Genomic DNA, 12,896 nt, shown 5'->3' with positions numbered 1-12,896 from the left:
TATTCTTACAGGCTGGATCCTTCTGAGATAGCACATCCCTTATCGCTCCGAAGCGATGCCCAGCTCAGCAGTGCGGAAAACGTGTTTCTGGAGGAAACAGTGCAATTAAATGTGATTTCTTAATCTCCTGATTTTTTTTTCTTGTGAGTTTAGCTAAGGCTCTGGACCGATGTGCTGCTGAGGTACCATTTCAGCTAGGTAGGCAGCTGTCCTCCAAGACCTGCAGTTTGTTGGCACATAACCACAGAGCATAATGGACCATCAGATCATAGAATGAAACTGGAAAACCTGCTTCTCCGTTCCTTGTGGAGGCTACTGCCTTCTCCGGGGATGCGGATTTGAGTGGCGCTGCGCAACGGGAGGTGACAGCCGCAGGAGCCCGTCTCCGTGGATCCGTACACTCGTGGTGCGAGCAGGAGTTTCAAAATGGTAACAAACGCACTTCAGCAGTGGCACCATCTGCGATAACTCGGTGACGGAGCAGATGTGTGTCTGGACCAAAGCAAGTTTGTGGTCACGAGGAGGCTGGAAGCGGCGGGGGCTGCGAGGCACAGTTAGATGGGAGCCTGGAGGGGAGGTGGCAGGCAGAGAGCATTGATGCTGCCTGGCTATCAAATGGAGAAAGTGGCTTTAAAAAAGTCGGTGCATTCCTGTTCTTAATTTCTGAGGTTGTTTTTACAACTAGCAGATTTTTATGTCTTGGTAACAGTTTCTTCCTCTGCACAAACAAAGGCATTTCTGTGCCCTTAATGCCTGATTGTAATAATTCCGTTTGTTACTTCATGTGACCTTTCCTTGTAAGACCTCTTTTCCTCTATTCCGCTGGGGTCTATTACTTCCCCTGTTATTGTTTCGTTCATTAGTGATTTGTCCGTGCTTCCCCTAAGAGTGCATAAGGGGAAGATCCTCGCGGGAGGATGCCTGAGGATAGAGCGGCACGCTCCTCGCCCACGTGCCAGCGGGAAGCACCTGGAAGCATTTCAGGCCCTTTAGCAAACTGCAGTGGCAGGATCTCCTGCTTTGCTGACCGCATTGCGGAACAGTTAAGTCTTCTCATGCCAGCAGCAAACTGAACACTAATGATCCCAAATTCAATAAAACAGGCAATCCCCAGAATAATCCCATCTTTGGGTTTTTGTGGGTTTCGCAGTGTTTGTGCTGGTTTTCAACGTCACCGAGCTTTCTGCTCAGCTATGGCAGATCTCCCCAGAAATAGCCTTGGCCCTGCTGGGAGAATGACAGGCACTTTCCTATAAATACATTTTTAATTCTGTTGGCGAGCAGCGGGTTTGCTCGGAGTGCCTCAGCCAGCAACCCCATCGTCACTGAATGGTTTGCCAAAAGAAAATCTTCCCAAATGAAAGTGCTGCTTGCTGCTCTGCTGGATAATGTACTGAAGCTTCACCTAGGAATGATTTACAGGATTAATTATTGTGGAATGGTGAAATAATATTTGGACTTTAAAAAAAAAAGAAAAAAAACCAGAAAGAAATAGAAGGGGAGAGAAAGAGAGCAATGTAAATGAACTAGAAAGCTAAACTCTGAAAGCTTCCTACCCAGCCTGCTGGAGGAGGTATTATCTTGTCTTGTCTAATCCCTGGGATCCAGTGAGGGCTTTGAATCCCTGGGACACCCGTGGCTGTGTGAGCCTCTCCCTGTCCCTCCCCACTTCGCTCCACGGTGACGGCAGACTGTTGAAGACAGGCTGCAGGAAAAAACATTTGGCTTTTAACCTGAAATACCAAAGCAACTCCTTCACAGAAGCAAATAAAGCCAATAGAAGGATAAATGAATAGAAGGATAAATTGAAAATCAAGCAGCTCACAGGAGATGACAGAGAATGAGACTCGGGCAAGGGAAGGGGAGAATGCAGGCGGTGAAGCTTTGGTCTCGGACGGCGTTACACACAGAGGCTGGTGACCTTGGTGCTTGCGTGCCCGGAATTAAGTGCCTGCATTCGGGACGTGCCCATGGCACCGTGTTTCCCACCTAGTAAACGATTAATAACGTGGTGGCGAATCTGGTAAAACACTGAGTAACTGCCGTGTTGTGTGCCTCTTTAATGAGTTGCACGCACAGGTCGCAGAACAGGAGCGCTGGAGGGGGGGCGACTCGGGAGGCGCTGCCGTTTGGTGGCAGCCCCCCGTCACTGCACAGAGCCACGGCAACAGGGCTCGTTCCGTCCTTCTCAGGCCCAAAGAAATGGCACAAAGGCCGTTCTTTAGCTCCCACGTGCGGTTTGTGCCCCGGCGTTGCCGTCACGCCGCGCTGGCTGCACACAATCCTGCTGTGGGGCCGGGGAGCGCTCCCTGCTCCTGGCAGCCGCCCGGGTGTTCTTGCTGTTGCGGAAAGTTTTGTGCGTTAGGTCGAAGGGCCAACTGCTCTTTCTGGGGAGCATGTCTGTTGTCACCGTGTGCAGGCAGTCACACTGCCTGGTTTTGAGCCTTCCTCACTTCCGAAGGATGATGTCCCCAGTTGCAGGACCAGCGATGAAGGAATGGGCAGCACTGCGCACTCAGGGGAGCGGGAATTGAAGTTTGAAAAGACAGTTCCTGGCACTGAAGCGTGTAACTCATGGTCCTGTGTTTGTGAGCAGTTCTGCATTAATGGGAGTGAAAGACTGATCAGTCAGAGATGTGGTTGGCATGACTGTCGTTGCTGAGCTGGGATTCAAGAGCCATTCTGGATGGTTTTCTGCAGCTTGCTGGGCCTGACATACCACAGGATCACACTGCCTCTTCTTCTTCTCTGCCTTCTGCTGCTCGTCTCAGCAGAACAAGAGGTGAAAAGCAGTTTGAAGCTTACCGGAATATGTTTTACCCCGCCTGTTCTTTAACTTGCTGACTAACTGGCGCTGGCTGGCTTCTCTCCCTTTGTTCCTTGGAGAGCCATCCATCCAGGGACCTGGGAGAGCCCAGGGCTCGCTGGGCCCCTGCCCTGCTCTTCAGCCCTCCAGTGCTAGCACAAGTATTCCTGCAGCTCTCAAAACACAGCAGAAGGAGCGCTGACTTTATGACTCTGCGTTATCCCCTCGTAGGTGCGATCTGAGTTGATCACAGGTCCGGGATTACGCCGCTGGGGTGTGAACGGTGCGTTGCGTACGGGAGGTTATTCACTGGGTCTCTCCTGCTCTTCCCAACAGTTCATCCCCATGCCTGTGCTCTACGGCGTCTTCCTCTACATGGGCGTCGCTTCCCTCAACGGTGTGCAGGTGAGTCCCCCGAGCTGCTGGGAGCAGGCTCCGCGCCGGACCTTCCCCCGAAGGCAGCAATCATGAACCAGTGCGGGGTTTCACAGCTCTCCAGCCTTCCCTTTCTCCTTCACCACCTCCTTTTCCTTCCTGAGAAAGCTGGGGAGGGGAGCAACTGCTCACAAGTGTTGCTGCACGCTGGTTCGGGTCCTTTGCGGGGATGTCTGTTGCAGGGAAGGTGATTTATGGTGTTATTCCACAACGTTAACGAGCGGGAACATTGCTGTTTGCCAGGGAAGGGAAGCCAAGCCCCCTTTCTTTGTCGTAGGGGAAATATTACGTAAGGAGCCTTTCTCACTCTCTTTAATTGGCACTAGGAAGCTGGAAGGGTTTTTGTTGCTTTCTGGCACCCTATTAATTGTGGCCTTTCTCTTTAGCGCTTGGTTGTGCTCTAATGGGAAAAGACTCCCTGTTCTGTGAGCGCCCTGAGAATTTCCTTGGGTATTCTTGGGCCCTGACTTTCATTCACTGGTTGGAGATGAATCTGGCTGCAGCAGCGGGCAGCAAGCCCACGTTCGGGCAGGGGACAATGGGGGGATTGTAATACTCCCCCTGGGGTTGGTTCTGCCGGAGGGCATTTCCCCTGCTTCCTGGCCCAGGTGCTCAGGGGTCTGGGCAGCTTGTTTTCCCCTGATGAAGGATGTTTTTCACTCGATGAGAAACACCGATTCTGGTTTAACTCCAAGTCCATCCGGTCCAGCATTGGGGCAAGGGACGCTGCCTGAAAAGCTGCCCGTCCTCCTCTGTCTTCGCTTCGGTGCCTTTCTGTTCCCTGGTGACATGATGTCTGCCCTTACCTCTGCTGACCCAGTTTATTTGGAAAAAAACACTGGTTTTAAGCGCTGAATGTCTTTTGTTGGTAGGACCGGGGCAGGGGAGGGTGGCAGAAGAGGTGCAGAGTTCAATGCTGACTGCAGTATGGGCATTCATCTTGTTTGCTTTGTTCTGGGGGTAATGAAGTGCTTCCTTCAGGAGAACATCCCCTGTGTCCCCAGCTGCTGCACATCAGGCCCGGTTTTTCAGTGCCAGCAGAGCAATATATACCCGTACCTTCGTTCCTTGCCTTACCCACGTGGAGGTCTGCTCCTTAAAATAAAAAGGCACCTTAAGGTCTTGCTTTGAGAGATGCTTGGCTCCTGTGTCTCTTCAAGTGCCAAATGTCACGCAGACCAAAGACCTGAACTTGTGCCTCGTGGTGAGTGGGGATAGAGGAGCTGTGCTGCGCTTCCTGCCAAGTTTCCTTTCTGAGAGGAAAGCAAGTTGATCCGAGGTCACAGTTTACTGATGCTTTTGTATGTCTCTTTTGTGCATCCCGCGTTTCATTTGGACATCTGTTTCTTTTCCTTTCCAGTTCATGGATCGTCTGAAGCTGCTCTTGATGCCTCTGAAACACCAGCCTGACTTTATCTACCTGCGCCACGTCCCGCTGCGCAGGGTCCATCTGTTCACCTTCCTGCAGGTGGTGTGCCTGGCCCTCCTCTGGATCCTCAAGTCCACCGTGGCTGCCATCATATTCCCTGTCATGGTGGGTGACCTTCTCCTTCGCCTTGCCCAGCCCTCGCCTGGACCTTCCCCGTACAGCCGTACCCTCCCGCAAACCCACAAATCCCATCCTCCCCCTGGCAAATCCCCAGCCTGGGGCTCTGCACTCTGTTCGTGGCGCTGATGTGAGACAGCACGGGGTAAACGTTGCCGTGGCTGCCGTTAACGTAAATCCTCTGGAAGAAAACAAGCCTTGAAAGTTAATTTTTTTCCAGACAGGTGTAGTTAGTTTTGACGGTTCCTGGCTGCCAAGGTTAAGTTTGCCACGTTTTCTCCTTGAGCTGCAGGAATGAATGAGAGGTGCACAGTTTTCCTTTTTCCAGTCCACTCTAATTACTGTACAGAAAATGTCTGCCTGGCTTTTAAAAAAACACAATTTGGCAAAACCAAGAAGGAGACTCACTGCTGGGAGGCACGTCAAATGGAGGGAAAGGATTAGCTAAATCAAGAGTGAAAAAATTAATGTCTTTTTCCATGAACCTTAGTTAGGAACGTACAGAGTGCTCACAATTCAAGGTGAAGGTGACTGAGAAGTCCCTCTTTGCCTTTGCCTTTGCAGATCCTGGCGCTTGTGGCAGTCAGAAAGGCCATGGACTACCTCTTCTCCCAGCATGACTTAAGCTTTCTTGACGACGTCATTCCAGAAAAGGACAAGAAGAAGAAAGAGGATGAGAAGAAGAAGAAAAAGAAGAAGGGCAGTATGGACAGCGACAATGATGATGTAAGGAGCTTTCCACTCTTGTTGAATGACTCATTTCTAGCTAGTTAATGCCGGCTGCTGGTCAGTGCCCCTCCCCAGCTCCGGGGTGGCCATTTCCCAGCCTCTTCTGAAGCCACCCAGCTCAGTCTTATGTTGCTGCAGCAAATTGGCCCCAACCAGAACTTCTTTTCTGCATTGCCTTCCCTTTTCCAGACGTCACCAGCCCGTGGTAGGTGGTGCTGGCATTGCTGAGAATGAAATCGCGCTTTCCACACGAGCACTAGATAGCTGCTGAGATGTCAAGCCCTTCTCTAGAATGCCTTTCATCACCCTGTCTTGTTCGTCTTTCCCTCCTCTGCCTTTCTCCCCCCTCATTGTCTTTTACGTTTTAGGAGGAGAATGGTTTTCATGAGGAGCTCTGTTACCTCTGAATATTCCCTGGTTTTCTTGTGCGGCATGTTTTTAGTTATTCTCTTTAAAAGCACAAAAAGATGCGACTTGTCATATTGCAGGGAAGACTCTTTTCTGTTGATAATACTCGTGACCTAAACATTTTAAAAACATAAATGTCCTTCAGCAGTGTAGTCTTTGGTCCTACCTCAGGTAAGATCGCCTGAAACTGGAAAACAAAACAAAAAATCACATTTCGACATGGCTGGGAGGAGGAAGGCAGCAACTGAGCTGCAGCGCCCAGGTGTTGAGCTCTGGGGCTGTGTCAGTATGTTAGCCAGGAAACGTTTTTGCAGCGAAGCCAGAAGGAGAATGCAAGGCACTGGTTAGCGGTGGGAAGCACCAGAAGGTCGGAGGTGCCACGGGGTCATTCTGCCCCACTGTGTGCTTGGAGGGTTCCTGCTGCCTGTTGTCTGGATCCTTTCTGCACCAAATCAGCCCTTCTTGTGGGTTAGGTGATAAATCTGGTGTCCTCAAGAGGAAAAGCAGCTCCAGAGGTTTCCCAGACCAGCACGATGCCTGGTCTTGCTCAAGGCTGGGAGGACAAGTCGGAGGAGCAGCTAGAAGCAGCGTCCCTTACGTGCAAGCTGTATGACACCTCTGCACATCTGTGTTAGAGAAAACAAAGTCAGGCTGTTCCAGTGAGCACATAGGTGAAGGCTTTTCCCTAAAGAATACATGCTGTACAAACTAGAGCGTGTGTGCTGCAAGAGGCAAAGGTGGGGCTTCCGTAGGGCGAGGGAGCAGCGACGTAGGTGCTAGCATGGACCCACGCCTTGTTAAATCAGGCTGGATCCCAGCTGGGAGGGTTGACTCTTGTTTCAGACAGCAAGCTCCCCTTCCCCATCATCCCCCCCGTACTTGGAAGGCTGAGGTTGGGGGTTTCCTTCAGCGGAGAATTTTGTACAAACCCAAACAAGAGAAAATGCCCCACTGTACATAGCGAATAGCGAACAAAGGTTTGACTCCGTCCCTTCCTCTGGACTGGTTTGAATCCAGCAGCGTGGTATCCTGAGCCGTGGCTCCCATATCCCTGCTATGGTTGAAGCTGTCTCCTCTCTTCTCAGGCTTTTGGTGAATTTCAGGTACAGTACTTGACCTCATGGGCAAGAGAATTTATGCAAAATGTTGGTTCTTAACTCTTTGTGGGTTTTTTTCAGCACTTTTACCAGCTTCCTGACTGTAAAGCACTTGGCATTATTCATGTGATTATTTTCACCCTTTCCCTTCCAGAAACCTGCTCCCACAGAGTCAGTACTGTGGGAGCTGACGGGCAGAGCGTGGATGAGAGTCCAGCCAAGAGAGCTGGGCGCTGCCGGTGCACGTGGTGTTAGATACCGAGGACGGCAGAGCCTGCTGTTAGTGGGGACGGCTCTCGGCACCAGCGAGGGCTCGCTTACAGTGCTCACTGGGGGTTTGGTAGCGATTGTAGGCAGCGAAAAAGGAACTGCAAAGATCTTCTGTAGTCTCACCAGTTTTCCCTCCAGCAAAGTATGAATTCGTGCAACTAATTGCTGCATTTGCCCAATGGAAAATCAGCACCTTGTTTTTTCTCTCTGATTTTATGTCCAAAATGCACGATCCAAGAAAGGCCAGACTTTTTTTTTTTTTTTAAGAGTAAAATCTCAGGCTGGTATGTTTAGTTGAAGAGGCAGTGATGTGTCATAGTTCTCCCCTTTGGGGCATTTTTGCCAGCTGCTGGCACTTTCTCTGTCTCTTTGTTCACTTTACATGGTGAAGTTTAAAACAGACTCCGAGCCACTCCACAGCTCTCTTACATTTATTTATTGGCACTGAAACAGCCACAGGTTGGAGGGGTTACCCAGTCCTTATTCTCCGCTTAATGCGTAGTCCCAAACAGCTGGGGACTTGGGGGTGGCTTTATGGCCTCCGTGGTTTTCTGCCACATCTTCTTTATTTAAGCTTTGCTTATCCCTCAGCCTCATAAAAATACTTCTGAAGAGACATTTTGCTATGGGAGTAGGAAATATTGTACTGGATGTCAGCTGTGCTAAAAAAGAATTAGAAAAAAATAATCCAGGGAGAGAGATTTTCTGGCTCCAGGTCTCTCCAGGGCCACAGATCTGGTAACCTGCCTGGCAAATGCCACCTCATTTCCTTTGCCAAATTATGCAATATCAGCCTTCCCTAGGCTACGAGAAGTTATTTTTGTTTAAAAAAATAAAATAAAATTCCAAGTACCTTGTACTAAGCACAAGCGTGCATTATGGAAGCCGGTGGGGTATGAACACCCTGGTACCCGAATTCCGGGTGACGCCGTGCACAGCTTTTCTCTGCACTTGTACCTCTTCCTGACCAGTTCACCGTTTCTCCTGCCTGGCTGGGAATACGGAATTCTTACAAGGGCCCGGATTTGAGGAACTATTTTACTGTAACTAGAGGGGGAGCTGAGACTGGGTTTGACCCTATTTAGATAGAAGGGGAGTTGAGACACTCCAGCTGAAGGAACCTCTGCCGTGTCACGCCTGGCCCTCTTCCTCGTAGGGCAGTTGGGAAGCAAAAAGGGGTTTTACGGAAATCACACCAGGATAAAATGTTTTTATGAGCTTTCAGAGAAGCCAGTGCCCTGCCTGCGGATGCGTTTCTGTATTTCCTGCAGCCAACTCCAAACTGAATTGGATGGTGTCTGATAAGCTGGTGGCAAAGGAGCTGGTGAGGTGGGGAAAGGGGAAGATAAAACTCACACAAGATAATCCATTCAATCTGTTTTCCTTTCATTGTGTGAAGGAAGAGGGGAAGCGGGGCGCGATGGGGACCCAGTGGAAGCCAGCAGGCAACTAAGCTGGACAATGCTTTTTTGCTTTTTTTCTTTTTTTTTTTTGTTCTTTTCCTCATTCCTACAGAAACTATATGAAGGATAATTTTAATTTGTGGGAAACGATAAGAGAGCGAGCAGTGAAAATATTCTAAGACCTTTTGCACGTTTCTTTCACAGTCTGACTGCCCCTACCCAGAAAAAGTCCCAAGTATTAAAATACCAATGGACATCATGGAGCAGGAACCTTTCCTAAGTGATAGCAAACCTGCTGACAGTGAGTAGAACTAACCTCTTGCATGCCTGCTTGACTCTGCCTTGCAGTACAAATATATATATATGTATTTAGAGTGATTATTTAAAAAAAAACAAAAAAACAAAAAAACCACAAAAAACTTTCCTATTACTTGAGAAGTACTTTTTCTTGGTGTTTTTTTTTTCTTTCTTCTTTTTTTTTCATTTCCCAGGTCTCTGTTTTATGACAGATTTGGGTTTTGTGGGCTTTTTTCTTTGCTCATTAAAAAAATTCATGTTGTTCTTTCTGGTGCCTCCAGCTTAAATGCTTTTGTCCAGCTGTTAACAGGTCTCTTGGTCGCTCACTCTCCTCCCTTTTCTGACCTTCCCCGTTTTGTGTTAACTCCGCTGATGGTTTGATTTATTTTTTTTCCTCTGAGCCTAGTGTTCTGGATTTGCAGCATATCCAAACTGCATCGCTGTCCCGTTACTGTTTGTTTCCTTAGGTGCCAAGCAGTTGCACAAATCAGAGTAATTAAGCGTGTCATTGATCCGCGTTGCGCATTGCACTGACAAGGCGGTGGTCAGTTGACCATTAACGTATTTCCCTTCTTAGGTGATTTGCTTTTGTGCTATTCTGTTTCTTTTTAATTTCTTAACCTTCATATCCATGATTGATTATTACAATCTTCATTTTCAGTCATTTTCACTTTTCATCTTATAGTCTTTTAAGTGAGGAATGGGGAACAACGGACCTTGGCTGTGTTGCCTTTGCGCTGACTTGTTGAAATACTCTCTGGCTGGAGATGAATGTGCTGCTTTGTCGGGAGATGGGAGAAGAGAAACACGCAGGACAGCGCTAAATCAGTGCTGCCGCAATGCTGCTGCTAAGATTTCTAGGAGCAGGACCTGAAACTACAGATCTTTAGACCCCAAAACTATCGTTTAAGAGCTGGTACCTGAGTCCTGTGCCTTTTGGTGGCATCGAGATGCGTTTGGCAATGCTGAGCCTTGTCCTGTGGGTTTTGGATAAAGGAACACTTGGGGATTGGCACTATGAAACAAAGGCAAAGAGAAAGAGGCGGTTCCCTTGCTAGTTAGATATTCTCAGTGTTTTGCTGGTAAGGAAAAGAAAAGGAGTTAAATCAGTCTCGGACAAACAAACGGATTGTTCTCCTCATTTTTCTGTGATGTGCTGAATGACATCCTAAATGTTGTTCCATGGGATTTTATGATCAGGTGCACAGTTTTGAATGTCTTTGAGGCTGAAGTAATGAAGGAGAAGTTAATTCTTCTGCTGCCAACCAGTTTGTTGGCGTGCCCCTTCAGACAACACGGGGTAACCGCCCCGGAGCCCAGCAGTGCTTGCTTTATTTGTATGTTTTTATAATTCAGAAATTGATTTGTTGCCTTTTATTTAGAAACAATGCAAAAAAAAAAAAAAATCAGGCCCTTTTTCTAGAAAAAGTAGCTGGAATACACTCTGCCATTGGAAGCATATTGCTGATAACACTCCTGGCATTCAGTACTGGGGTGTATTTTGCATGTCCTGACTGCCTGGCAAACACGTAACTCATCCCTCAGCCTCGCAGGCAGAGAGGTGGATTCCAGCTGCTTCTCAATCCAAATACCAAATTCATTTTTTACTTTGTAGCTTTTCTTCAGCAGTAGCAAGAATAGGATGGTTATTAACATTTCCCCGCACCCCCCCCGCCCCGGGTCAGGAGAGGAAAGTGATTACAGGCACCAAACCCCCTGTTGTCTCTCGAGGAGTTTGGATGCCCCGGTGAGGAGCACAGGGCAGCCAGAGGCAGATAACCGGTAAGTAGCAAGACCTCAAGGTGGTGAAAGCCTTGAGAAAGGCATCCTGTGGTCGCGTTGGCTGTTCAAGGGTTTTTATCTTGGAGGAGAGATGTAAATACAGTATTTCTATTCCCAAGCTGTGACATCCATCTGGCAGGCAGGCAGCAGTACAAAAGCATTGCCAAACACATGAGGGTTTGCTGGAGAAACTGAGGCTGGGCTTGAGAAGCCGTCAGTGCTGCAGGCAACGACTAATGAGACTTTCTTCTCTCCCCACAGGAGAAAAATCACCAACATTCCTTGAACGCCACACGTCGTGCTGATACAATTCCTTTCCTTCAGTCATACACCATGCCAAGGTAAGCACCCGAAAAATGCTCTTTGTAATCCTTCCTCAAAAGCTTCTCCTCAGTACGCTGGAGGTCAGAGACAAAGCTCCTGTCCCCCTGTAGAAGACTCTTCAAAGGCACTCGGAGAGAATTCCCCCCTAGGGCTGCGGCATCCCAAGGTTATTGCCAACGTGGCCCCACAGCGCTGGGGATGGGGAGTGGGAGCCTGGGGGACACCCGGGGACTCCGCCGGCCTTGGTTAGACCCTGGCTGCAGTACCGGTGTCTGCTTTGGGATGTGAACCAGAAGACAGGCGTGGAACAACTTGGGGGAGTCTAGAAAACATGTCTGTGGGTGAAAAATTAAATGAGTTGGGATTGTTTAGCCTTTAAAAACAAAAAGAGACAGTAGGAGAAAGTTGCTGTTGTGCTTTCCTTCAGTCACGTAACAGGATGTTGCAAGGAGGAGGTAACCCATTTTCCCGTGTCTGTGGTAGTTAATAGAGTCAATAAAGACCTTAAATTGCATTAAGGAAGACTTAAGTAAAATTTTCTCAGAGCTCAGCCATGGCTTAGCCCCTCGGGGCCACCTTGGGCACCCCAGTGCTGGGAGTCGGATCTAGACCAAGGCAGCAACAGTCTTCTGGAATGTCAAACTATCTGCGCTCCCAGGTGGTGGAGAGTGTGGGAGATGAGTCTCGAGGGAGATAACCCGCTGATTTCAAAGGCAGTTTGAGTGTTGCCACAGCCTGGTGCAAAACATGAGCACTGGGTGCTTGGAGCTCCTCAGTCAGTGAGTCGGTGGTTTCACCTCCTGACATGAGCGGTGCTGAGACCAGCTCATGAACGTTGTCATACGTGATGTACGAGCCCAACGATAAATTCAGGTACCCAAGACCAGCCGTACATTGCGACGGTCTGTCGGGGTTATTCACTGGGTGTCGATATGCTGCCGGTTCGAGGCAGCTGCATTACGTGAGCTAAGGAACCGATTCCGGGAGCCGAGCGCTTGTTCCCTTTCTAGCCAGGTGTCCCCAGGAGTGTGAGGTGTCCCCGGGGGGCCCAGCACTGGCAGTTTTCCCACTGTGCGCCAGTTGCCGCTCTGTTTGCAAAATGCTGGTTTTCTCTTGCGAGTTGTAGATTTTATTTTTTTTTAAGAGGTTGGTCACTGGGAAGCCAGCAAAAGTCCAATGAGCACGGCAGAGGGCACTGGAAATTGCAGTCCCCACGCTGACCTTGTCTTTCCTTTTCTCCGCAGCCCTCCACGGACTCCAGTAAAAGTTGTGCCTCAAATTAGAATAGAACTTGAGCCTGAAGACAATGGTTATTTCTGGAGGAGCAAGGGAACAGAAACTACTTTGTAATTTGTCTGTCTTGTTAAATCTTTTATGGGGTTTATTTTGTCACTAGCCAAATATTAAAATGCTCTCTGCTTCCCACCTGCCCAGGTAAATGAGAATCACCCCCTCCGCCCTCGCCCCCGCAGATCTCCTCTCGCCCTCCTCGCCCCATCCCTCCTCTCTGACCAAGACTTGGTTTTGCCTTCTCTGTCGCTTAGCCGTGCGCGCCTCTCTCCTGTTTTCAAGCAGAGGGCAGAAGTATTAAGGAACTACTGTCAAACCTGTGGGAGGTGCCAGGGGAGCTGGCATCGCTGTCGTTGTGAACCCGTGTTTGTCTGTGTGTCTGTTTGTCGTCTGGCAGAACAAAGCTGACCTCCAGGCTACTGCAACGGCTGTCTTACACTGCTCGGAGATGCTGGAAAGTGCTGCTAATACTAACTTTGCTCTTAAAAACCTGTACTTGTAGTTAACAC

The 12,896-nt window shown here is 49.0% G+C and overlaps 1 protein-coding gene across 1 annotated transcript in view; it reads left to right on the top strand.

Moving 5' to 3' along the window:
• The window catches only part of SLC4A4 (solute carrier family 4 (sodium bicarbonate cotransporter), member 4), a gene marked incomplete at its 5' end in the record, with an annotated part of 50,355 nt that extends 37,810 nt beyond the window's left edge, over positions 1-12,545 (top strand). Inside the window, 6 exons of the mRNA XM_010082959.1 lie at positions 3,143-3,211; positions 4,602-4,775; positions 5,352-5,513; positions 8,899-8,995; positions 11,035-11,114; positions 12,342-12,545. Coding sequence (XP_010081261.1) covers positions 3,143-3,211; positions 4,602-4,775; positions 5,352-5,513; positions 8,899-8,995; positions 11,035-11,078 — 546 coding nt within the window. The remainder of the gene's footprint in view (positions 1-3,142; positions 3,212-4,601; positions 4,776-5,351; positions 5,514-8,898; positions 8,996-11,034; positions 11,115-12,341) is intronic.
• Positions 12,546-12,896: the final 351 nt, after the last annotated feature.

This window comes from Pterocles gutturalis, unplaced genomic scaffold (assembly GCF_000699245.1).
Source record: "Pterocles gutturalis isolate BGI_N339 unplaced genomic scaffold, ASM69924v1 scaffold11655, whole genome shotgun sequence".
Taxonomy (NCBI): domain Eukaryota; kingdom Metazoa; phylum Chordata; class Aves; order Pterocliformes; family Pteroclidae; genus Pterocles; species Pterocles gutturalis.
The sequence above is the reverse complement of the archived record's forward strand: the minus strand, read 5'-3'. Positions and strand labels throughout refer to the sequence as shown.